This window comes from Molossus molossus, unplaced genomic scaffold, assembly GCF_014108415.1.
Source record: "Molossus molossus isolate mMolMol1 unplaced genomic scaffold, mMolMol1.p scaffold_m16_p_7, whole genome shotgun sequence".
Lineage (NCBI taxonomy): Eukaryota > Metazoa > Chordata > Mammalia > Chiroptera > Molossidae > Molossus > Molossus molossus.
In genome coordinates, this window is record NW_023425401.1 from 109,159,405 (window position 1) to 109,183,249 (window position 23,845).

At 62.9% G+C, this 23,845-nt stretch overlaps 3 protein-coding genes across 7 annotated transcripts; 1 reads left to right on the top strand and 2 right to left on the bottom strand.

Moving 5' to 3' along the window:
- Positions 1 to 1,475: 1,475 nt before the first annotated feature.
- On the top strand, positions 1,476 to 16,242 carry SLC4A2 (solute carrier family 4 member 2). 3 transcript variants are annotated; one of them, XM_036246499.1, is made up of 23 exons: positions 1,476 to 1,616; positions 3,857 to 3,970; positions 5,574 to 5,733; positions 5,852 to 6,090; positions 6,172 to 6,290; positions 7,655 to 7,887; positions 8,227 to 8,369; positions 9,275 to 9,455; positions 10,926 to 11,061; positions 11,144 to 11,309; positions 11,407 to 11,521; positions 11,643 to 11,827; positions 11,924 to 12,149; positions 12,269 to 12,484; positions 12,564 to 12,712; positions 12,822 to 13,016; positions 13,769 to 14,041; positions 14,160 to 14,249; positions 14,421 to 14,587; positions 14,960 to 15,213; positions 15,310 to 15,479; positions 15,750 to 15,923; positions 16,017 to 16,242. In XM_036246499.1, the coding sequence occupies exons 2-23, from the start codon at positions 3,920 to 3,922 to the stop codon at positions 16,095 to 16,097; spliced, it is 3,723 nt and encodes a 1,240-aa protein (XP_036102392.1). In that variant the 5' UTR covers positions 1,476 to 1,616; positions 3,857 to 3,919; the 3' UTR covers positions 16,098 to 16,242. The 3 variants fall into 3 exon arrangements, with proteins under 3 accessions (XP_036102392.1, XP_036102390.1, XP_036102391.1); XM_036246497.1 differs by having other exon boundaries at positions 14,960 to 15,479; XM_036246498.1 differs by lacking the exon at positions 1,476 to 1,616 and adding an exon at positions 1,843 to 2,053 and having other exon boundaries at positions 14,960 to 15,479.
- Positions 16,243 to 16,349: 107 nt separating this feature from the next.
- Positions 16,350 to 21,067, bottom strand: FASTK (Fas activated serine/threonine kinase). 3 transcript variants are annotated; one of them, XM_036246501.1, is made up of 10 exons: positions 20,938 to 21,067; positions 19,727 to 20,149; positions 19,063 to 19,242; positions 18,794 to 18,933; positions 18,125 to 18,338; positions 17,862 to 18,021; positions 17,075 to 17,166; positions 16,836 to 16,971; positions 16,650 to 16,764; positions 16,350 to 16,556 (listed from the first exon to the last, which is right to left on the bottom strand). In XM_036246501.1, the coding sequence occupies exons 1-10, from the start codon at positions 21,017 to 21,019 to the stop codon at positions 16,449 to 16,451; spliced, it is 1,650 nt and encodes a 549-aa protein (XP_036102394.1). In that variant the 5' UTR covers positions 21,020 to 21,067; the 3' UTR covers positions 16,350 to 16,448. The 3 variants fall into 3 exon arrangements, with proteins under 3 accessions (XP_036102394.1, XP_036102395.1, XP_036102393.1); XM_036246502.1 differs by lacking the exon at positions 20,938 to 21,067 and adding an exon at positions 20,274 to 20,579; XM_036246500.1 differs by lacking the exon at positions 20,938 to 21,067 and having other exon boundaries at positions 19,727 to 20,579.
- Positions 21,068 to 21,350: 283 nt separating this feature from the next.
- On the bottom strand, positions 21,351 to 23,845 carry TMUB1 (transmembrane and ubiquitin like domain containing 1). The gene is made up of 3 exons (XM_036246940.1): positions 23,747 to 23,845; positions 22,450 to 22,868; positions 21,351 to 22,158 (listed from the first exon to the last, which is right to left on the bottom strand). The coding sequence occupies exons 2-3, from the start codon at positions 22,836 to 22,838 to the stop codon at positions 21,807 to 21,809; spliced, it is 741 nt and encodes a 246-aa protein (XP_036102833.1). The 5' UTR covers positions 22,839 to 22,868; positions 23,747 to 23,845; the 3' UTR covers positions 21,351 to 21,806.

The following is a 23,845-nucleotide window of genomic DNA, read 5'->3' on the forward strand; positions in this document are numbered from 1 at the left end:
TCCGGGAGCACACATTCCAGGGTGCGGCAGGGGTGGAGTTGAGGCGCTCTCCGAGGTTTGGGGTTTGGTGGCCTACCTCCCGGGCCCAGGTGGCCCGGCTTCGACAGGGTTGATGGTGTGGAGGTCCCCATGACCTCGTGACAATCTCGGCACGGGTTTCCACCCCTCCCCAGGCCACCTGGTGACCCCATGGTTGATGGGGGCATGACTCCGAGCCATCCCTTACTGATAATGACTACGGGACCAGCTGACCGTAAGCGCGGGAGAGAGGTGTGCTCCCTTTGAAACTGGATTTAACGAACGCCAGAGAGCATTCTATTCTCTGGGCCCCGTTTGTCGCCTTGGAGCCCACCCGCCTCACCCTGACATCTGGAGGCAAGCTGGCTGGAGCCCTGAGAGTCGTTCCCCCGCCCCCAACCCCTTGCCAGTCTCCAGAGTCCGCGCCCACGAGAGTTAGCCAGGGTGTGGCCGAGGGCTGGCAGGTCGGTTACCGCCCTCAACAGACAGAAGCAGACAGACGGCTACACTCACAGCAGCCTTGACCTCATCACTTAAGGAGTTGATTATAGATTTTATTGCGCTGCTCTCTAATTGTCTCATGATTGCGTTTCCGAGGGCAGTGAGCTGGACGAAAACGGTCCCGAACTGCACTCAGCGCAGGGGAACCAGCGTCGGTGCTGGTGCTAAACATTTGTTAACTAGCTCGTTCGTATCTGAACGTTTTCTGCATCCACGATTGGGTGCTTCACCCAGTGGCAGACAACGGACAAGGAGCGAGAAGTATATTCCTTATCTGGAAGAATGTATAATTTAGTTGAGAAAACCAGACGGACACAGATTTTTTAAGTGATAAGTGATGACTATGAATTGGGTTCAAGGAGGGAGGTCACCGCAGAGGATCTCCCCCCAGTCAGAAGTCCCCCAACATTTGGGAAGCCGAGCTCAGCTCGGGGCAATGGGCATCTACCCCCCAGCCGGCAACATCTCTCTTGCCCCCCGCCCCCCGTCCCGCTCCGCCCCTTTCCCCCAGGCAAAGTCAGGGTCTTTCTTGGAGGTACTGGGGGTTACTGGAGAGGGGGTGGCGGCGGGCGCGAGAGAATCTTAACCCCGATACATTTATGTTTCAACTTCTGCGTCCGAATTTCCTTATCGTCTTCGTGCATCCGTTTTCCTGCCTGGAATCCTCAGGGTGAGGCAGACTCCTTTCCGCCCAGAGGTGCCTAAATGGGGCCAAGAGACGCAGTCCCGGAGGCGCCCGAGCCCCGTGCGGGGAAGCCCGGCGCGGGGGCCGCCCCCCGGACGAGAGCGGGGGCCGCCCCCCGGACGCGGGGCTCGGGTGCCTGGCTGTGCCAGGAAGCGCGCTTCCGCTCGCGGGTCTGGGCCCCCGCTCCCCGCCTCCCCATCCTTCGCGCCGGGGCCGCGCACGGTACGCCGGGGGGCGCGCACGCAGGGGACTGGCCTGCCCGCGGCGCGGGGGAAAGTTGAGTTGGGAGAAGTTGGGAGCGGCGGGGGCGAGCCCCGAGGTGGGCACCGGGGAGTCGTTGGGAACGCGCGAAGGCGCCGAAGAAGGGGGAGAGACCCCTAGACCCCCCGGGCAAGAAGTCCAGAGCAAGCGGGTGAGCGAAGAGGTGGCGGCGGGGGAGGGCCAGGGCCGCGGAGGAAGGGAGGGGAAGGAGGGGGGAACTCGGGACTCGGAGCCGGGAGGGAGTGGAAGTGGAGGAAAGGGCGGAGACTGGGGCGCGGGGAAGCGAGGTCTGGGGAGAAGGATGGGGAGGCGAGGGGAACGCTGGTCGGCAGCGGGATCCCGGGTCTGTTCCTCAGAGTTCCCTAAGGCGAGGGTGCCGCGCCCCCTGCCACCACGAGGGAGTAGTCTCTGGGAGGCGCCGCCCACCCTCCCAACTCCTGGGCGGGCTCCAAACGACACCTCTTCCTTGCGACCCCCTACTCTACCCTTCAGGCCTGTGCAGGGCACCCAGCCTGGGGGTTGCCCGGGGCCTTCGCCTCCAACCTCCGGGTTGGGAGGAAGAGCCGAGAAGGGGGGGTGGCGGGTCAGGTAAGGACAAGGGGTCAGGTAGGAGAGGGAGCAACTGGGTGGGGATGAAAAAGACGAGCCCCGAGGGTTGGACCTGATTCCAGAGGGGCTGGCTTGTCGGGGTGAGGAGCTCCACGCTGGGTGTGTGTGTGTGGGGGGGGCGGTGGTGCCTGAAATCCAGGGTCCACTTTATCCTTCTCCCTCCAGCCTCCACCCAGCCAACCCCACCTCGAAGAGCTGTGGAATGTGCGAATTCACTTGGTTGATGCCCAAGTGGAGGTCCGGGGTGCTAATCCCTTGGGCAGGGGGAAAGATGCTAATCCTTCGGGCCGGTCGGGGCTGGTCCCCGGAATGTGTCCCTACCCCGGATTATCGGCACCAATGCTCTGGACAGAAGCTGCTTTGTGTTCTAGGATGTCGATGGGGGGGCAGGAGGGTGTTAAAGTGGGAGGGAGGATGGAGAAGCATTTTGAGGGCACAGCCTGGAGGCGAGAGTGGGGCACATGCAGGTGCTCAGGACATTCCACAGGCTTCCCAGACCAGGGTCCCACCCCGGTGCTCCTCTCGCCCACGTCAGACGTGTCCTGGCTACCGGCCTGCTGGGGGAGGTGAAGAGAGCCGTCAGCTGAGTTGGAGTGCTTGCCAGGAATGTGTCGCTTCAGGCTCCCCATCCTGGACTGACACCCCCCCCCCATATTGTTTGACCCTTCTCGGCCGGTCTTACCCCTGAGGTAGCCGTAGACCCCAACAACGCACTGGAGAGTTTCAGTACTTTTACTTTTGGAGAGCCTTGGGTGCCCCCCTGTGCTTCCCCCACTGTGCATGGGTACCCCGATTGGCACTGGTCAGGTTCCCTAACTGCAACTCTTCTTCCTCACCACACCGTGTTTCTCCCCAGACACCCTACGGTCATAGTCAGGAGGGCAGGGCGTCAGCCCTGCCACTCATATTTTCCTGGCTGGAGGGGAGGGGAGGGATCAGGACTGCCCCTCAAGGCAGAACCTAAGGGTTTCTGTGCCCACCCTCCTCCAACATCGTCACGTGCCCCTCCCCCCTTATAAAACTCTGCCTCCTCGGTGCCTCAGTCCTCCCTCCCTCCCACTGAGTGAGTGGAGTTGGGCTCCTGCCCCTCCCCCAGGCAGCCTGCATCCCTCCCTGCCAGGTTTTCATCAGGGGAGGGGGCACAGTCAGGTTCCCCCTCCCTGCTCTGGGCTGTCTCCTAGGACCCCCTTGCTTGCTCTTTTGGACTCTCTCCAGAGTTCTTTCTCTCCCTCCTTTCCTCCCTACGTCCGTGCTCCATGGGGTATCTCACACTCCCCAGCATACCCCTCCCTCATGCCACCACTAGGTCACTGCCCCTGTTTCTGGCTCACCCTGTCCTTTCCCTCCCTCCCTCCCTCCTCTGTCTCACCCCACACACAAGCTCATCTCTGCTGCTTTCTCTCCAGGTCTGGGCCTTGAATCCTTTCTCACCGCCCCTCCCCCCCTTTTTGCAGCCTCTTCCACCTTCTGCTTTCTACCCCCAACTCCTCCTCAGTCTCTTGGCCCTTTGTGGTCCCAATCCTTGCCTGTCTTTCTCTTTGTTCTTCTCCTTTCTTCCTATAAATAACTCTTCTCTTTGCTCTTGCCGCCTCCAAGGGCCACTCTGAGGCCCTTGGTGACCTGGGAGGATCCTGCGCAGCCAGGAGACTCCTCGTGGCCAGCCAGCGGGGAGCCTCGCATCCTGTCCTCTCCTGGGCCCGGTGAAGGGCTGCGCAGTGCCCGGGGCACCCTCGCCGGGCTGGCCTTGTTCTCACATGGTGATGGGTCCTCTCCCCCACCCAGGTTATGCCGCCACCTTGTTGCCCTGAAAGCCGCAGCGACAGTGAAAAGGGCTAAGATTTGGCCATGAGCAGCGCCCCCAGGCGCCCCGCCTCGGGCGCAGATTCTTTCCGAACTGTGAGTATTGCCGGCCGAGTTGGCCACCCCCTGCCCTCCTCAAGCCACAGGTGCTCCTGAGGATTCCGTGTGTGTGCGTGTGTGTGCGTGTGTGTGTGTGTGCCCGCGCGCCCCACAGGCTTGGAAGTGAGGGGAACCTGTGATAGATTCCTGAGGGGCGCTAGGGGTCTGAGATGGATATTGGTTGAGAGGGGTCAATGGGCTCTCAGCCCTGGGGAGGAGGTTGAATGGTAACCTAAGTGAGAGAGAGACCTTGGGGACTCTGAGTCTCTAACCAAGCGATGACCACCCCCCACACCGGCGTTAGAGACCTGGGCAGTCTGTGCTCAGTGGTTCTGGGCGGAGCTCACTAGCAGGGCCCGCCCTCGGCCCCGCCCCCACCCACGTGGTTCCCCACCCATGTGGCCCACACCCCACGTGGCCCCCTCCCGATTTTCCTGGGAAGTCTAATGATTAACCCCGAGTGCCATAATCATCCCGTTATTGGTCACTTTGGCCCAGCGGGCATGTGACTAACAAGGGGCGCGGGCAGGTCCCTTCCCCCTCCTTCCCAAGTTCACCCCTGCCGGCCATGGACTTCCTCCTGCGCCCTCAGGTGGGAGGGATTCGCGACCCCCCTCCCTCACCCCTGCAAGCTCCCGGTGTTCCCTGGCTTCAGCACCTCCCCCTGCCCTCCTCCCTGCAGCGTGCTAATTCTGGTGAGGTGGGGCGGCTGGCCCCTGGGGGTTGCGGGCTAGAGCTGCTGAGATGGGCTGGGGAGAAGCAGCCCCCTGTCCCCTCCCTCCTCTTGAATCCAGTATCTCTGCCACCCCAGCTGCTCCTGTCCCCACCTCGGAGTTTCCCCAAGACCCGCCCTTCCCCCCAGCCCCCTCCCCTTGCTCTTCCTTGCTCTTCCTTGCTCTAGCACCGCCACGGAGGGGACTCCATACTCCGCCCTTTGAGATCTTGATGCCCTTCAGGTCCAGATGCTCTTGAGCAAATATTTGGCGCGCTTGGAGCTGAGACCGGCAGGCGGTGGGTGGGGGGCTGGACCAAGGCCGCAGGCGAGGCAGCAGGCTGATAGCTAGTTAGCTGGGCTGAGCTCTCCAGAGCAGCACCGCAGTCCTGCTGCTCCGCGCTCCTGCAGTATGACTCAGGTGGGGGGAGTGGGGGAGGGGCGGGGCCAGAGAGCCGCGGAGGGGCCCCCGGGGGTGCGGCTGTGGCGTCTGGGGGGCTCCGGTGACCCGGCGAAGCTGCATTTCTGTGCGGGGTCTGCGTTTCAGTTTGACTCAGACCGCAGGCCAGGTCAGTTAGCTTGGGCGCCTCCAGAAGTTACTTTTCAGGCTGGGCAGCTGCCTCAGCCAGAGGGAGTGTGTTCAGGGTCAGCCGCGGGAGCTGCTGGGTTTACAGGACCTGCCAGGGGCGGCACACACATGATTTCCGAGGAGATTTCCGGAGCAGCCCCTTTCCGCCTGCGCTAAATGTCCGGGTGGGCACAGCCATCCAGAGAGCCTGGACCTAGGGAATAGGGTGCTGGGGGGTCCCCGATCTCCAGCACTGGGCAGGGTAGGGTGTTGGGTGAGCTCCTGGTGAGCTTGTGTGGTCTCTTTATCCCTCCTCACAGCCAGAGAGCGTGGGTCCTGCAGCACCTGGGTTCCCAGAGCAAGAGGAAGATGAACTTCACCGAACCCTGGGCGTGGAGCGGTTTGATGAGATCCTCCAGGAGGCAGGGTCTCGAGGAGGGGAGGAGCCAGGCCGCAGCTATGGGGAGGAAGACTTTGAATGTGAGGGGGACACCCTGCAGAGGGGGCAGGGGCCTAGCAGGAGGGGCCTGGGCTGGGGCCAGGATGGCAGGGGAGTGAAGCTCTGCCTGCCGACAGCCAGGTCCCCTTCTCCCTGCAGACCACCGCCAGTCCTCCCACCACATCCATCACCCACTGTCCACCCACCTGCCTCCGGACACCCGCCGCCGCAAGACACCCCAGGGCCCAGGGCGGAAGTCTCGAAAGCGCCCCGCAGCCTCCCCCACTGGGGAGACCCCTACCATTGAGGAGGGAGAGGAAGATGAGGATGAGGCCAGTGAGGCCGAGGGGGCCCGGGCACTCACCCAGCCGTCCCCTGCCTCCACACCTTCCGTGCAGGTGAGTTGGGGCAGGGCTCCTGGGGGGTGTCTGTGGGGTCCCGGGCCTGGCCTCATCTGCCTACATGGGTCCCTTTTCCAGTTCTTTCTCCAGGAGGACGAAGGCACTGACCGGAAGGCAGAAGGTACTAGTCCCTCGCCCCCTCCACCGGTGCCCCAGCAGGAGGCAGCTGCCCGGGCCACCAGAGGGGCCCAGACCGGGTGAGTGTTCCCAGGGACCTTCCCTGCTGTCATCAGCGAGGATCGGGAAAAGAAGCAGAGGCTCGGCATCATCAGACTGGGGTTCAACTCTCAGTCCTGCTCCCCGAGAGCTTTTGGGCGAGTAACCTCTCTGAGCCCGTTTCCCCTTCTGTGAACCAAGAATAACAGAACCTTGCTCACAAGGTGGTCATAGGGATTAAGCGGGGCAGTGAGTTAAGGTTGAAGAACGGTTTAGCTTGGCAGGGAGCAGATGTGCAGTCCGAGCTGGCCTCCCCCACCCCTGCCATCCCCTCGTCCCAGGCTGCAGATGGACGCACGGGGTCAGGACTGGTCTGGTAACCTCCACGCACCTCTCGAGGCCCTAAGAGTGTGAGAGAAGTCGGAGACCCCCTCCTACATTTGGGGAGCTTGCACCAGTCCACCGTGGTTGTCGTCTCAGGAAATGGCACCAGGACAAGTTACTACGCCTAATGGCCTGGTTCAGGCATGGTGTCGGCACCAGCAGGTGCTTGGAGTTTGGGGGTGTTCGCCAGAGAAGGCTGCCTGGAGGAAATCACTTTGAACTAGTTCTCAAGGTCACTACTATCACGGACTTGTTGTTTTCTGGGTGCCAGGCAGCGTGAAGGGCTGAGGAGAAGTGAAGGGCATGGTGCCCCTCCAGTGTGTGCACAGGCGGGCTGTGCAGGTGGCGCTGGGTCCCCAGCCGGGTCTGCACTGCAGGCACTGGCCTGTGGGCATCCGGATGGCCAGTAGGAAGTGGGGGGCCTCAGAGAAAACCTGATGGTGGGGGTTCTGGCCATGGGCCTGATGCGGTGGGAGGCGCTAGATGCCAGGACAGAGGTTAGAATGACGTGACAGGGACCAGGGCACGCTGGCAGTGGCGGAGAGAAAGGGAAACGTCTGGTTCGGAGGACAGGAGCAGAAGTTGGAATCTGTACGGGATGAGGAGTTATATCTTCCTTGTGGCTGCAGGGGGCTGTCTGCAGTCCCAGAGCTCATTTCCACGGACTAGACCCTGTTGGGTCAGACATGTGGGGCCCTGTGACCCTCTTGGGTCCATGGTTAGGGATGTGCCTGGGAGGGGAGGAGGGAACCAGCACTGTTCTGAGCGGCAGCTCCAGGCCCCACCCCCACCCCAGAGTTGCCTCTCTCGGTTTTACTGCTGAGGAGTGTGTTCCGAGCGGGCTGATGTGGCCAGTCGAGGCGAGGACCACGTGTACAGGCTGCAGTCTACTTCCAGAACCCTCCATCGTCCACACCCGCACTCCGTAGAGTGGGGTGCTCGGAGGGTGGGGTCTTCCTGCATGGCTCCTGGCGGAGGGGAGGGGCCGACGTTCTGTGTCGTGGCTGCTCTGTCTGTCCAGGGTCTCGGTGGAGGAGGTGGTGATAGTGACCAGTGGCACAGCGGGCGGTGACGATGGTGGCGCCGCTGGGCGCCCCCTGACCAAAGCGCAGCCTGGGCACCGCAGCTACAACCTGCAGGAGAGGAGGCGCATCGGGAGCATGACGGGGGCCGAGCAGGCCCTGCTGCCCCGCGTCCCCACGGATGAGAGCGAGGCCCAGACGCTGGCCACGGCTGACCTGGACCTCATGAAGAGTGAGTGCTGGGGCCCCGCCCCGTGCTCCTGGGAACTGGGTTCAGAGAAAGGGGGAGCCACCCTGGCCAGCGCGGCTCATTGGGTTGGAGCACCCTCCTGTGCACTGAAGGGTTGTGGGTTCGATTCCCAGTCAGGGCACATATCCAGGTTTTGGGTTCGATCCCTGGTCCAGGTGCCTATAGGAGGCAACCGATCGATGTTTCTCTCTCCCATCAGCGTTTCTCTCTCTCCCTCTCCCTTCCTCTCTATCTAAAACCAATAAAAAGCATATCCTCAAGAAAGGGTTAAAAAGAAGAGAGAGAAAGAAGGGGAGCCTGACCGTGCCCTTGTGTCCCCAGGTCACCGGTTTGAGGATGTTCCTGGGGTTCGGCGGCACTTGGTACGGAAGAACGCCAAAGGGTCTGGGCAGAGCGGCCGGGAAGGACGCGAGCCCGGCCCCACGCCTCGGGGCCGGCCCCGGGCCCCACACAAGCCCCACGAGGTAAGGTTCCCGGCTTCACGTGGTTTCCGTCCTCTCCCCGTGTCCCCCCGCCCCTGCCTCTCGGACCAGCCGTGTCTCCCCAGCACTGGGGGCATCACCGCGGTTCTGAACATTTCCTTCCACGCTGTTGATTTCTGTTGTGGCCATTTTCTGTGGACCCTTTGGACTAGAGGCAGCTGTGTGGAGCTGTGACCTTCACTTTCCAGAATCCAGTTTCCTCTGACTCATTTGATCCTCCCACAACCTGTGAAGATGATGGCCCAGGTGGCGTCAGCCATAAATCAGGGGCCGTGATTGGCCAAGGTCACTCAGTGACTTCGCGATGCTGCCCCTCTTAGACGCCAAGGCTCTGGCCCTGAACCCTGACCCTGACAGTGGATTTTAAAACCACTTTATGGAGGTATAATAGACACACAGTAAAGCACACTCGGGATGAGTGTTCAATGGCTTTGTGCACACGGACACAGCTGGCTAACCCCACGAGACGTGGGATGTTCTCTGCACACGGAAGGCTCCTCCACGCCTCCGCCCAGTCAGTACCCTCAGCGGCACCTGCTCTCCTGTTATTCTCAGTTTGCCAGTTCTTGAATGCATGTACATGGAACCATACACACCTGCGTGTGTGGCCACTGTTCACCGAGCACTTACCATGAGTCACGTACTGTGCTCAGTGTTTTGTGTGCTTTTTCTTTTAATCCCCCTAGTGGCCCTTTGAGGTGGGTGGTCTTGCTCCCATTTTACAGATGAGGGAAAGAGAGTCTCAGATGGGATGGGAACTCCCCCAGACCCCGTGCCCTGTGCTGTCCAGAGTCACACGGCCCCACCTTGACGCCGCTGGTCTGAGAGCAGTCCCTGGGGCTCCCCGGCGGCTCTGACCCTGCCATGCCCTCTCGTCTCACCCCAAGGTGTTTGTGGAGCTGAATGAGCTGATGCTGGACAAAAACCAGGAGCCTCAGTGGCGGGAGACGGCACGCTGGATCAAGTTTGAAGAGGACGTGGAGGAGGAGACGGAGCGCTGGGGGAAGCCCCATGTGGCCTCCTTGTCCTTCCGCAGCCTCCTGGAGCTCCGGAGGACCCTGGCCCACGGTACCTGTCCCCCCACCGCCTGTCCTCGCCCCGGGACACACCCTTCCCCTGAGTCAGTTCTCTGAGGACCAAAAGGCCACACGGCCCCACCTGTGTCTTGAGCAACACTGATCTGTCACCAGAGCTAGGAGGAAGCGGCTTCTCGTGATGTCACAGGGCCTGCCATTCCCCGGGACCCCCTGTCACTGGGTGGTCGCCGAGCGGGATTGACACTACTCTCTCCTGCCTGGCAGCTTGTCTAAGTGACATTTTCAAATACCCGAAGCCGGTATGCTCCGGATGCTAACATGGCCTTAGGTTTGACGGGAAGCTTTCCAAAACGGTCCGACCTGTGGGACCTGGACCTCCCCGAACGACCACGGGGCGGACTGCTCGGCTCTGCGCCCGAGGTTTCTACTCTCTGCTCGGTTCTTGCTTCCCGCGGTGGGGGTCACTCCCGGCAGCTGTCAGGAGGCCTGCCTCTGAGCTGCTAAGGACCGGGAACCTCGTTTTCCAAACGAGACGCAAATAGCTGTGAGCTAGGCTCGAGCGCTTCGGGTGCCGAGTGTGGGAGCCTGGTGGCCGGGCTCTGCGAGCTCGGTTCCGGCTACGCCGGGGCTTCTGCTTCTATTGTTCTTCAGGTCTGCGCTCTGAAATTCGACCTTGACAGAAACAGGACTTGGGGGCTTTTTTATTTTTTATTTTTTTAACTGTTTTTCTCTTTGTTGATTTTAGAAAGAGAGAGAGATGGAAACATCGATGAGAGAGAACATTGTCTGTCTGCCTCCTGCATGCCCCCCACTGGGGACTGGTCAGGGCATGTGTCCTGGCTGGGAATCGAACCTGAGACCTCTTGGTGCATGGGTCGATGCTCAACCACTGAGCCACACCGGCCGGGCTGACCCAGTGGCTTTTAAAACGACTTGCACTTCTCTGTGAAATGGCAGCTCAGCGTAGGGACCCGTGGGGAGAGGTCTGTAGGGTGTCTTGTGAACACCTGCTGGAGGTGGGGATGTTGAAGAGCCAGGTGGAGGGCGTGTCTTCAGATGGCTCAAGGCTGCCGGGTGGACAAGGCCACAGCAGCTCTGTTGTGCTCCAGAGGACGAAGCTAGGACCCTAGAGTGGATGTCAGGAGGCGGCGTGCGGCTCGCTGAGGAGGAACTTTCTCACGGGGAAGCGTGGTTTGGCCCAAGTGGGCAGCCTGGGCCGCCAGCAGAGGCTGCCTGCTTCCTGGAAGGGGTGTCTGGGCAGTCCCCAGCCCAGGTGCCCACTCTGATAGCGGGGGTTCCAAGGCCTCTGCTGCGCCCACAACGTTCCTGGGAGAGGGGATGGGCAGGAATAGGTCAGAGAGGCCGTCGGACTTGGGTCTCAAGCACAGCGCGCTGTCCCCTGAACGGTGCTCACCTGGCTGCACCCTCGTCCCCGGCTCTCCCCTGGCTCGGCACTTTGTTGCCTGGGGATGAGGGTCCCCCTACGTCATCCTTCTTCCAGGGGCTGTGCTCTTGGATCTGGACCAGCAGACCCTGCCCGGGGTGGCCCACCAGGTGGTGGAGCAGATGGTCATCTCTGACCAGATCAAGGCGGAAGACAGAGCCAACGTGCTGCGGGCCCTGCTGCTGAAACACAGGTGAGGCCCGCCCGCTGCACCCTGCCCACCTGCCCCTCGCCCGTCGTCACCCTTCTTAACGCACCACCCTCTGCCCCGCCAGCCACCCGAGTGATGAGAAGGAATTCTCCTTCCCCCGGAACATCTCCGCGGGCTCCCTGGGCTCCTTGCTGGGGCATCACCACGTCCAGGGGGCTGAGAGTGACCCTCACGTCACCGAGCCTCTCATTGGCGGTGTTCCGGAGACCAGGATGGAGGTGGAGCGAGAGGTGAGGGGAGAAGGAGGCCCTGTGGTTGGGTCTGGCCGCCCCAGCTGGCTGCAGGTTGTGGGCAGGGTGGGCTGAGCGTCTTCTCCTGCACCCCCAGCGCGAGCTGCCGCCTCCCGCCCCAACGGCTGGCATCACGCGCTCCAAGTCCAAGCATGAGCTGAAGCTGCTGGAGAAGATCCCCGAGAATGCTGAGGCTACGGTGGTCCTCGTGGGTATGTGTGACACGTCGGGGGCGGGGTCCTGGAGGCAGGCTTGCCTCGCTGCCACCCCTGGGCTTGGGGCTGGGAGGTGGCCTGTGCCCTGCCCTTGCCCACGACAGCCCCGTGCCCCCAGGCTGCGTGGAGTTCCTCTCCCGGCCCACCATGGCCTTCGTGCGGCTGCGGGAGGCAGTGGAGCTGGACGCGGTGCTGGAGGTGCCTGTGCCTGTGCGTTTCCTCTTCCTGCTGCTGGGCCCGAGCAGCGCCAACATGGACTACCACGAGATCGGCCGCTCCATCTCCACCCTCATGTCCGACAAGGTCCGCCCCGGCCCAGAGCCCAGCCTTGCCCCCGGCCCCCGGCCCCGGCCCCGGCCCCCGGCCCGTGCCCTCACCTGCCCCGTCCTGCTCCTGCAGCAATTCCACCAGGCGGCCTACCTGGCAGATGAGCGGGAGGACCTGCTGACTGCCATCAACGCCTTCCTGGACTGCAGCGTGGTGCTGCCACCCTCAGAAGTGCAGGGCGAGGAACTGCTGAGATCCGTCGCTCACTTCCAGCGCCAGATGCTCAAGAAGAGGGAGGAGCAGGGCCGGTTGCTGCCCCCGGGGGCAGGGCTGGAGCCCAAGTCATCCCAAGATAAGGGTACGGGCCAGTGCAGGCCAGGGCTGCCTGGGCAGGAGCCCGATGGTCTCTGTTTCCGGAGGAGAGTGGGGTGGGCGGGGGGGCTGTGGCAGGCGCCCTCATGGAGGCCCGGGTTGCAGCGTTCCTGCAGATGGTAGAGGTGACTGACACAGTGGAAGACGATCCCCTTCGGAGGACGGGCCGCCCCTTCGGGGGGCTGATCCGAGATGTGCGGCGCCGCTACCCTCACTACCTGAGCGACTTCCGGGATGCTCTCGACCCCCAGTGCCTGGCCGCGGTCATCTTCATCTACTTTGCAGCCCTGTCTCCTGCCATCACTTTCGGGGGGCTGCTGGGTAAGGAGAGGCTTCAGGTGGGGGCGGGGAATACAGAGGGCTCGGCCGCCAGCCCCTGAGCTGGTTCCTGCCACCCCAGGAGAGAAGACGCAGGACCTGATCGGTGTGTCGGAGCTGATCATGTCCACGGCGCTGCAGGGTGTGGTTTTCTGCCTGCTGGGTGCGCAGCCGCTGCTGGTGATCGGCTTCTCGGGGCCCCTGCTGGTCTTCGAGGAGGCCTTCTTTTCGGTGAGGGTCCACAGGCCACGGGGGCTGCCCCTCCCCTTTCCGGAACATGCCCACCCAGGGAGTCCCCAGGCTCGGGACCTGACTGGACCTGCCCCATTCCTGCCCCTAGTTCTGCAAAAGCAACAACCTGGAGTACCTGGTGGGCCGCGTGTGGATTGGCTTCTGGCTGGTGTTCCTGGCCCTGCTCATGGTGGCCCTGGAGGGGAGCTTCCTGGTGCGTTTCGTCTCCCGTTTCACCCAGGAGATTTTTGCCTTCCTCATCTCCCTCATCTTCATCTACGAGACCTTCTTCAAGTTGATTAAGGTGCGCAGGTCTCACGGAGTGCTGGGCCAGGGGGGCGGGGCTTCAGGCGGGGGGGGGGGGGGTGCGGCGCCAGGGTGTGGTCCGCCCCTCTTCTCTCTCCTGGTTGTGAGATCCCCCAGCCACAGTCCAGGGAGCCCACAGAGTCGGGCTGGTTCTTCCTCCGGCCTCCCCGGAAGTCCTGCCAGGTCATCCACACACCAGGGCTTGTGATCAGTCTTAAAAACATACCTTTAATAACCTTGGTCAAAGTGGCACACAGTTCAGAATCATATGAAGCGAAAGGCCCTGGGAGGACGCACGGGGTCAGTCAGCCCTCAGTCCTCCGCGCCCCACCCCCGATCCTCCCGCTGCCTTCCTGAGTCAGAGCAGGTGTCTCCCTTGTTTTGTTCATCCTCATCCGAGGATATTTTTTCCCATTACAGTTGTAGGGAGAGTGGAAGGGTGGCAGCGGGGAGAGAAATGTGGACGTGAGAGCGACTCATCGACCGGTTGTCTCCTGCCTGTGCCCCTACCAGCGGATCGAACCCGCGACCCTTCCGTGTGCAGGCTGGTGCTCTGAACATTGAGCAACACTGGCCAGGGCCCAGGGCCTCTCTCTTAACCCTCAGTTGCCCTGGTGTTTTGGGTTGTTTTCTTTGCAAGACAAGCTCCTTGAGGACAGGCTGGCTTTCCCCTCTCGCTTGTCTCACGCATGCAGCTGGGCCCGGAAACCTCGCCAGCGTCGTTGATGGAGTCCTTTCTCCTCTCCCTAGATCTTCCAGGAGCATCCCCTCCACGGCTGTTCTGTCTCCAACAGCTCTGAAGGAGACAGTGACAAAATAGACAGCGGCGATAATGTCACGTGGGCTGGGGCAGGAGTGACGCTGGGGCCAGGGACCAACGGGAGCTTGGCTGGGCCCTCTGGGCAGAAGAAGCCCCGGGGCGAGCCCAACACAGCCCTGCTGTCCCTGGTGCTCATGGCGGGCACCTTCTTCATCGCCTTCTTCCTGCGCAAATTCAAGAACAGCCGGTTCTTCCCCGGCCGGGTGCGTGGGCTGGGGGTCCGAGGGAGGCAGGAGCTGGGGGCAGGAGTGGGTGACGAGGAGTCACGCCTGTCCGGATCGGGGCAGGGGCCTCTGGTTTGAGAACAGCGCTTGCCCACAGGTGCGGCGGGTGATTGGGGACTTTGGGGTGCCCATCGCGATCCTCGTCATGGTGCTTGTGGATTACAGTATCGAGGATACCTACACCCAGGTAAAACGGCACACGCAGCAGTGAGGACATGCTGCCTGGCACTAGGCTCTGAAAGCTGCTCTGTGGCCAACCCCAGAGCTGACTCTTAACGGGGCAGACATGGGCCTTTTCCGCAGCACACCCTCGGGGCTCTCCCTCCAAGGCTCACCAGCCCCCACCTCTGCCCTGCAGAAGCTGAGCGTGCCCACTGGATTCTCGGTGACAGCCCCCGAAAAGAGGGGCTGGGTCATCAACCCCCTGGGTGAGAACAACAACTTCCCCGTGTGGATGATGGTGGCCAGCCTGCTGCCTGCCGTCCTGGTCTTCATCCTCATCTTCATGGAGACGCAGATCACCACGTGAGCGGTCCTAGCTGAGGGGGTGGGCCGTGCAGACAGAGCTGCCTGAGGGTGCGCAGATGGGCCCGAGTCCGGGCCAGGGCCTGCCTTGGTGAGGGGAGCCCCGGACCCCGAGCTGGCTGCTGGAGTTGGCTTTGTAGATGGCCGAAGATCCAGTTGGCTTTGCTGGGACGGGCCCATTTCAGGGGGGGAGCTGTCCTGGAGGGTGGGGGCAGTGCAGAAGGGGCTCAGCTCCGTGGTGGAGCTCTTGTTTGGATGGAACGGTGGGGACCGCTAGGTTCCAGAGACAGAGGCAACTGACTGGGCCCTCTGGAAAGCCCAGGTCGTCTGCTGAGCCGGCCCTGGGCCTCAGAGAGCACCTGTCCCGCTCAGGCTGATCATCTCCAAGAAGGAGCGCATGCTGCAGAAGGGCTCTGGCTTCCACCTGGACCTGCTGCTCATCGTGGCCATGGGCGGCATCTGCGCCCTCTTTGGCCTGCCGTGGTTGGCGGCCGCCACCGTCCGCTCCGTCACCCACGCCAACGCGCTCACTGTCATGAGCAAGGCTGTGGCGCCCGGGGACAAGCCCAAGATCCAGGAGGTCAAGGAGCAGCGGGTGACGGGGCTGCTAGTTGCCGTGCTCGTGGGTATGTTCACTTCTTGCCCCTGCCTGTCCTGGGGGGGCCTCAGGTCCACCGAGGGTGGGAGCCCTGGGGACAACTGTTTCTCCTCCTCCTTCCCAGGCCTCTCCATGGTTATCGGGGACCTGCTCCGGCAGATACCCTTAGCCGTGCTCTTTGGGATTTTCCTGTACATGGGAGTTACCTCCCTTAACGGGATCCAGTTCTATGAGCGGCTGCACCTGCTGCTCATGCCGCCCAAACACCACCCAGACGTCACCTACGTGAAGAAGGTGAGCCACCCCCCACCCGGAGAGGCCTGGTGTCTCCCTGCTCCAGGGCTTCGTGGGCCACCCTCCAGCCCCCCAGCCACCGTTCAGCCTGTGCACACCCCACTCTGGTGAGCTCCCAGGAAGGCATTTCTGTCCTTGCCCCCGTGGAGGGGAAAGGGGTCATCTTCCCTCTGATGTGGCAGAAGCAGATGTCCCACCAGGGACCAGGGCCTTCGGTGGCTGGGGAGGAGCCCGGGCTCACCAGTCTCATCCCACCCGACCCACCCCCAGGTCCGGACCCTCCGTATGCACCTGTTCACAGCCCTGCAGCTGCTCTGCCTGGCCCTGCTCTGGGCTGTCATGTCCACGGCGGCCTCCCTGGCCTTCCCCTTCATCCTCATCCTCACAGTGCCGCTGCGCATGGTGGTGCTCACCCGCATCTTCACCGAGCGCGAGATGAAATGCGTAAGACTGCGTGCCCCTCCTCCCCAGTCCCCCAGTGGTCCCTGCAAAGCCCTGGTGGGGGTCAAGCCTCCTGACTCCGTCCTCTCCCCACAGCTGGACGCCAATGAGGCAGAGCCCGTGTTCGATGAGCGGGAGGGTGTGGACGAGTACAATGAGATGCCCATGCCTGTGTAGCTGCTGCCGGACGGACAGCTGAGGGACAGACGATGGACAGAGGGACAGGGGCTGGGGATGCTCTCCCATCCCCTTTCCTTATTTTTATTTAAGTGAATAATTTAAAGTCCCCTTATTCCCCTCCCCTGCAGTAAAGTGCTTCGGCCCCCACCTATCCCTGGCCTTTGTCTGTCTATGTGTGGGGGTGGGGCAGGGATGAAGAGGTGGGGGGGACCCAGCCTGCTCCCAGTCCCAGAAACAAGATGTGCGATGGGGAGCAAAAGGGACTTTAATGAACAAAAACAGAGGGAACCAAAGTGCAAACTGTCCACCCCCCATAGGGGGGCCATGGTGAACCCCATGTGCATCCCCTCACCCCCCTTCAGGCCCCCAGCGGAGGCCCAAGGCTTGGAGCTTCTGTCTCAGGTAGCTCTTGAGCTGGGGCAGGCCTCTCTGTGACTCCATTTCCTCGAAGGGGAGCTGCGGGGAGAGGGCGGCGGGTCACCCACAGGCCCTGTGGGTGGGGGGCTGGGGCAGTCTCACGAGGGCGGGCGGGGCCGGGGAGGCTCTCACCGGCAGGAGCTGGTAGCCCAGCAGGCCCAGGTGCCGCTCGCGCAGGGCCCGCGAGCCCAGCAGCACCCTGCCGTCCCGGCAGAAATGCCAGCGTTCGCGCAGCATCAGCACCACCCTGGAGAGAGGGCTGTGGCTCAGGGTCACTGTCCCTGAAGCCGGGGAGGCTCTCCCACCCTCTTCCCTTACCTTTGGGCAGGGTCTCGGGTAGTGGGCTGAGAGGCAGCCTGGCCCCGGGGACAGGACCTGGGAGGGTACGGTAGGAAGGGGTCCTGGGTTCTCACGGGAAGCACAGCACCAGAACTGCTGACACACAGCAGGAAGTCTGAAAGGTCGAAGATGACAAAGGGCCACTGGCTTTAACCCGGCTCCACGTCCTCAGCTTACTGCCCACCCACTGCCCGGAGGGCACGTCTCCCAGGGCTCACCTGTGCAGTACCCTGGAGGCACGGTCAGGTCTTGGTGGTATTTCTCCTCCCCTAGCAGCTGGCGCAGCCCCTCTGCCACTATATCCTTGTGACTGAGAGGGGAGAGGGCCACATGGTGGAAAGGCCCAGGGGTCGTGTCCTAGCTCACTCCCCCTAGCTTTGCAACCCTGAGCAAATGTCTTTGCTGCCTCAGGGCCTGTTTCTTTCTTTTTGTTAATCCCCACCCAAGGATATTTTTCCATTGATCTTTAGCATGGAAGGGAGGGAGGGGGTGGAGAGAGAGAGAAACATTGATGTGAGAGACACATTTGTTGCTTCTTACATGTCCAACTGAGGCCAGGCCTGCAACCTGCCCGACTGGGAACTGAACCCACAACCCTTCAGTCCTTGGGCTGACACTCTACCCACTGAATCACAGTGGCCAGGGCAGGGCTCATTTCTTTTTGGTTAATCCTCACATGAGGGTATTTTTCCACTGACTTTTTAGTCAGAGTGGGAAAGAGTAAGAGAAAGATCGATGTGAGACAGAGACGTCGATTGGTTGCCTCCCGCATGACCCCAACTACGGCCGGGGATTGACCTGCGACCCAGGTACATGCCCTTGCCTGGGAATCGAACCCAAGACCCTTTGGTCCTCAGGCCCTTGCTCGAAGCACGGAGCCAAACCAGCCAGGGCAGGCCCATTTCTTTATGGCGGCTGGGAGGACATCTGCCTTGACCGGCCCTGGCTTCCCTGCTCTGCCTCCTCCGGGCTGGTCCCATCCCCTCCCTAGGCTGCCCCATCCACCTGTACTTGGAGCGGGCACGGTCAGTGGTGAGTGGCTGGGGGAAGATGGGCACTTGCTGCTTTCGGGGAAGGCGGGGACCCCGGTATCCTGGGAGCTCCAGCTCCACGGCCGTGTCCAGCAGGGAGAGGTAGCGCCGCACAATCGGGGCATGAGGAGTGCCTGTGGGCAAGGGGACGGAGGCTCGCTGAGCTGCAGACCCCCCGCCCCACTCTGCCCTGCCCACCAGCCCTCCGAGTCCCAGCCAGCCTTCCTGTCTGCGTACCACTAATGTGGTTGATAAAACCTGGGGAAAAGACAAAGTGCAGGGCTCGGAAGGGCAGGCACCGCAGCTGGCACAGTGACATCAAGATGTTGACAGTGGCTAGGGGGGCTACCCCTGCTTCTCGAGCCAGGATCCTTTCAAGGCAGGGCATAAACTGCTGTTCCTGGGGAAAGTAGTTCAGCCGCCCAAAGGGCAGGACCAACTTCTGTACCACCTGTGGAGGGAGAGCAGCCATCACCTGCCAGGCACGAAACAGTCTCCAAGACCCTTGATGAGGTGAGCCTGAGGGAGGCTCGGCCGGCAAGCTTAGACCGTCACTGCAAAGCAGAACCACCCCTCTGCCTGACACACACCAGAGGTTCTCAGCATAAGCAGTGTTCTGAGCCCCATGCAGTCAGTCACCAAGCAAGTGGAGGAGATGCCGTGGTGGGGCCTAGCCCCAAAGGCCTGGAGGAGCGGGATCCGTCAAGTTAAGACAGTGCTAAGAGTGCTCGGGGGACTGCAGAGAACCAAGCACGTTCTGGGAAGTGAAGAAGCTGAGGGTGTGAGCAAAGATGGAAACCTGGGGACGGGGCCTGGCTTGGCTGTTTGCTGTAGGCTGCAGCAGCCAATCAAGCTGGCCGCGCTGGGCCTGACTGGGTGGCTGAGAAGCGTGGGAGGCAATCCCACCTTGCTGTTGAGCTGGGCTTCCTGGACCACCAGGAAGTAGGCAATGGCTTCCAGAAGCTGGGGCTCCCGCAGCCGGTGCCGAGCCAGGTGCTGGGCCAGGAGCACCATCACGTGGGGAGTCAGTTCCTCTGGCCTGGCCTCTGTGAAGAACAGCCTATCACCCTGGACCCTCGGGCCAGACCTCCAGACTAGTGTCTGCCAGAGCCCAGACCCCACCGCCTGCCTCTTCCTCAGCCCGACCCCCAGCCTGCCTTCACCCCCTCCAGCACCTGCCAGGCTTCGGATGAGGTGCTGCCGTGGATGCCGCAGGAAATGGGGGCTGCTCAGAGCAGCTTCCAACCTTTGCCCACCACGGAGGACAGGCTGCAGAGGGGGAGGCGGCTTCGGGGGGAGGCGGAACCTTTGCTCCCGCTCCAGGGCACACACCAGGGGCCCATCTGCCGGGAAGCCTGAGAGGGAGAGGGTCAAGGAGGCAGTCCTGATCACAGGGAGTTGCTCTGCTTTGCTCCGGTCCTGGGGCTGTGAGTGGCTCCCCGACCTCTCTCATCTCCATTTTCTGGGCTGGAAGAGTTGCTACAGTGTAAGTGGAAACTGGAGAAATGTGAAATACCACGTGAACGAAGGGATCTGACCAGTTTGTGGGGAAGGCCCTACACAAAGTTGGCAAATACACTGTCATCTCTTACTAATGGTCACAAGTCGTGGTGACTCCTAGAGCACTGTGACAGAAGGAATATGGGGTACGACCCTCGCTGAGCTGCAACAGATGCTACTTGACTCCTGACGTCTGCTGTGGATGTGGGGGAGCAGCAGTGGGTCGGGGTACAGCCATCCCTGGCAAGGCCTACGAGGTGAATTCTGTCAGTGGCCTTGGATCCTCTACTGCTCTCCTCTAGTCTTTCACTAACACCCACCCCCAGGCACCCTCCTCACCAAGTAAGACTGCAAGGTGCAGACACACGTGGATGGTGTGAATGTCAAAGGAGGGGCAGTTTCGGATGATGAGCTGACTCAAGTCCTGCAGTGTGGCCTGCTCCACAGGAGGGGGCTGTGGCTGAGACCCCAAGAGCTGGCCCAGACGACGAAGCGCCACAGGGTAGTGGTGGGCGCGCACCTTGGTGGGGTTCTGGCCCAGCCAGCGCAGCAGCTCCCCAGGGCTCCTCGCCTGTTCCAGAAGCCGCTGCAGCCCCCGCACAGGGCCTGCATGGGGGCCTCCTCCAGGAGGCCGGTCCCCCCACTTGCTGGGCCCCAGACAGAAGGGCTGTATTGGCGGGAGCAGCAGCAGGCCAGACAGCCGAGCAGCAGAGGCCTGGGCTGAGAGCAGGACTCGAAGCATGGAGTTGGGTGATGGAGACCCTGAGGGGCGGCCCAGAAAAGGCTGTGAGGTTTTCTCCAAAGAGGAGAAAAGCCTGCTATCGACTCCTCGCCTCACTCCCCATCCAGAGGGCCTGGGGTCAGAGCAAGCCAGGCTCATGCTCACCCTCCTTTGCGACCGCTCTGGTCCTCTTCCCCTCCCGCCCCGCTCTCTGCCTCCTTCCATCCTTGAACTGCAACCACAATCCTTCACGTCCTCAGTGCGGGGCATTTACAGAGCAAGTCCACATGCATCATCTGCCTCTCCGACCCCCCTTACACGCCTGGGAGGCGGCAGGCAGGGCTGGCATTACCTCGATTTCACAGGTGGAGGAGCAACCAAGACCCAGAGAGCTGAAGGGGTTACTAAGCCCGAGGTCACGAATCGGGTTAGTGGTGGCGCCCAGCCTGGGCCCAGCGCGCCCAGCGAGGCGCCCTCCCGACCACCTCCCCCTCCCGCAGGAGGCGGCGGCGGCACAGGGGGGACCGCGGGCTCCGCAGCCGCGCGGCGCTGGGTTCCACGCTGGGTGCTCCCACTTACCAGCCGCGTGACCTTGGCCAAGTGGCTTCGTCTCTCTGCCTAAGCCTCCTCGCCCGTGAAACGAGCGCGCGGCGCCCACCTGGGCGGGCGCCGTGGAGCCCGAGTGCGCAGGTCTGCAGGGGCGCGGAGTCGGCGGTGCCGGGGGCCCCCACACCCACCCAGGCCGGGGACGCCAGGGGACCGTGGTCGGGGTCGCCAACACCAACTCCCGCCGCCCTCCCGCGGCCCGCCCCGCAGGCACCCCCCCTACATGACTCCCCAGGCCCCGCGCAGGTCGCTCCCTCAGTCGGTCTCAGGGCCCGGGGGCCGGGCTCCCCCCGCGGCCTCCTCATCGGCCGGCCACCGAGTCCGCCATCTTCCCAGCAGCCCCCGGACGCCAATCGCCGCTCAGTCCTGGGCCAGCAGAGACGTGGCTCCCGTCAGGCCGTGCGCGCCGCGAGCCCCGCCCCCGCGCCTGGGCAGCTGCGCGCGCGGCGCCGGGCGGAGGGGCGGGGCCGAGGAGCCGGGCGCCGAGGTGGAGGAAAGGTGAGGGCGGTTCGTTGCCAGCCTGGGAGCGCTGGGCCGGGCGGAGGGCCCGGGCTGTGCCCGTCACTCCTTCCCTTCCTGTGGGCGGGCACGGGCCCCCGCCCTGTCGGGCCCACACGCCCAGACACACACCCAGAGTGAAAACTTCACAGTTATTTAATCTGCACAAGTTCCAGAGAGCTCCCTCGCCCCCCGCCCCCCACGGTCCTTGGGTCCCCAGATCAGCACAAGGAGCAATTAGGGACCAGAGGTGGCTGGGGCCTCGGGCAGGACACTAAGCGGGGCCCAGGGGTGTGGCCCCGCTCTGCCCGGGGCCCAGGCAGCGACAGCAGCTGGCTGACCCGGAGGAACGGGAGGAACCGACTGTCCGTGGTGGCCGGGGGCCAGCAGCCCCGGGAGGCGGCTCCGAGCCGTGGAGGTCACAGGCAGGGGCCTCCGCCTGCCCCTGGAGTGCTCGGCGGCGCAGGCCCGGGCTCCAGGGCAGCGGGAAGAGGCAGGCCGGAGAGGGGGGCCTGGGCAGACAGCAGCTCCCGCCGCGTGGTGGGGAGCGAGGTCCCGAGGGCCCAGCCGCGCTGCCCAGGGCCGGTGGAGGCACTACGGGCGGTACATGGCAAAAGCCAGGAGACTGAGGAGCAGGGTGAAGCCGGCCAGGCCCAGGGTGGCCGTCAGGGGAAAGAAGGGCCGGTACTGGATCTGACAGTACCAGAGCAGCAGCAGGAGCAGCAGCAGCAGGGGTAGCAGCAGGCTGCCGATTTCCAGCCCGGAGGGGCCGGGCTCTGACCCCGGTGGGCAGGGGGGGTGTGGGGGACCGACCCTTGTGGACACGTGGCAGTGGAGGACGCAGTTGGGAGGGAGGTGAAGGCTGCTCAGGGTCTGGGTGTCGTCTCCCAGCAGCTGCCCTTGGTAGATGAGTCGGACCTGCTGCTCCCGGCCGGGAAACTGGGTCCTGAGGAGAGAGGGACCTGGGTGATAGAGCAGGTCTCAGCAGTTCTAGTCCCTTGACCAGAATAACACTCCCACCCCTTACCTCTGCCCTGCACCCAGCCACCACCCCGGCCGTGGCCCCCAAGGGGATCCCCTGCCGCTACAGGGGATCAATACAGTGTGTGATTTGGGCATCTCAGATCCCTCATCTAAAATGAGGGGTCAGTCTCAGGTGTCTCCGGTGGTCCTTCCAGGTCTGTGATCAGTCCCACCCCCTCCTCAGCATTTGAGTTCTCCCCGTATCCCAGCTTACCTTTTCAGGGAGCCAATGGTGTCGTGGGGCCAGGCCCTGGCCACCTGCTCTGAGTCGTTGAGGAATTTCAGCCTTAATACCAGAGGCTCCTGGGGGGAGTCCGGGGGTGGCGGCGTCGTTGGGAGCCCTGTGGCAGGCTCTGGGTGTGCAGCCTGGCCTCTGTGTCTCAGGCTGGGGGGCTCGGCTCCTGGGTCCTCCCCTCTGATGCTGTCGGTGACCACCATGGCTTCACTGGGCTGCGCTTGTGTTGGGGTCCCTGACGGCTGAGGCAGTGGGTCCGCACTCTCCGATGTGTGTGTTGAGACCCAGGCGAGAGCCAGCACCAGAAGGCAGGCAAGCACCGCGAAAAGGACAGTCACCTCATCACCCACCCCTTCAATCAGGGCCATGGCACCCGCCTTGCCCGCTGCACTACTGCGCTGGAGAGGCACAAAGAACCCATGAGGTGTTGAGGGGCTGGCTCACAGGGGCCAACGGCTCTCTGCACTTCAACAGGCTTCTGACCCTACCCCACCCCAACTTCCCACAGCCCTCACTCCGCTGTCCCCTTACCCAAGTCCCAGCCCAGGGCACAGACTGCTTTGACTCCCCGTTGCCCCAAACTTGCCTCCAATGCCACTTCCCATCACCAGATTCCAAGTCCTCACTTTTGTAACCTGAGTTCTAGGTCTTTAACCAGCTCCCCAATTCACCCAAACCCTACCCCAGAGATCAGGGCCTTGACCTTCTAAGCAACCTCTCCCCTAACTTCAACCCCCACCAAACTTCACCCTCAATCTTACCTATTCTTCTGTCTACTTCATCCCAAAAGTTTATTCCTTCGCCAATTCCACCCCAAAGCTGCTTATCTGCCCCCAAACTTATCTCCTGCTCCGTCGCTGAAGTTTCTCCGAGGGGGAAGAAAATGGGCCTCTATGCCGCCCCCGCCCCTTTACATTTACCCAAACCCCACCCACCCACAAGCACGGCTCCCCCAGGCTTCCCTACACCAAACGTCAAACTCCGCCCTTCGGCAATTGGGAGCCTCCTAAGGCTGCCCCCCCGACCCAACTCGGCCCCACCCCGCGGCCCGACTCCGCGCCTCCTCTGGAAGCCTCTCCAAACCCAGCCCCCTGATGGACCCCAGATCCCGCTCGGGAATCCGGGACTTCGCCCTCCCCATCCCAACTCCATCACCCCTCCCATCTTCCCGCCCCCCCGAGACGTGGGAGGGTACGGGCGACTCTGGGACCGGAGAGCGGCTGACGGCCGGGGCTCGGGGAGGCGGGGTGGGCGCGGTCACGGCGCGGGGACTCACCGCCCGGCTCCGCCAGCTCCATAGCGGACCCTCGGGCACTTCCGGGCGGGAGGCGCCGAGGTCGCCGCCACCTGAAGACACCCCCACCCCCTTCGCCGC

What these genes read in the sequence shown, in the direction of transcription:
- SLC4A2 (XM_036246497.1), top strand. Translation starts at nt 3,920, where the DNA reads ATGAGCAGCGCCCCCAGGCGCCCCGCCTCGGGCGCAGATTCTTTCCGA. An exon ending in GCGCAGATTCTTTCCGAACT is followed by an intron (nt 3,971 to 5,573) that starts GTGAGTATTGCC and finishes CCCTCCTCACAG; the next exon opens with CCAGAGAGCGTGGGTCCTGC. An exon ending in TCGAGGATACCTACACCCAG is followed by an intron (nt 14,250 to 14,420) that starts GTAAAACGGCAC and finishes TCTGCCCTGCAG; the next exon opens with AAGCTGAGCGTGCCCACTGG.
- FASTK (XM_036246500.1), bottom strand. Translation starts at nt 20,378, where the DNA reads ATGCCCCGCACTGAGGACGTGAAGGATTGTGGTTGCAGTTCAAGGATG. An exon ending in TTTTATCAACCACATTAGTG is followed by an intron (nt 18,022 to 18,124) that starts GTACGCAGACAG and finishes CCTTGCCCACAG; the next exon opens with GCACTCCTCATGCCCCGATT. An exon ending in GCCTCCAGGGTACTGCACAG is followed by an intron (nt 16,972 to 17,074) that starts GTGAGCCCTGGG and finishes TCGACCTTTCAG; the next exon opens with ACTTCCTGCTGTGTGTCAGC.
- TMUB1 (XM_036246940.1), bottom strand. Translation starts at nt 22,838, where the DNA reads ATGGCCCTGATTGAAGGGGTGGGTGATGAGGTGACTGTCCTTTTCGCG. An exon ending in ACCATTGGCTCCCTGAAAAG is followed by an intron (nt 22,159 to 22,449) that starts GTAAGCTGGGAT and finishes CTCTCTCCTCAG; the next exon opens with GACCCAGTTTCCCGGCCGGG.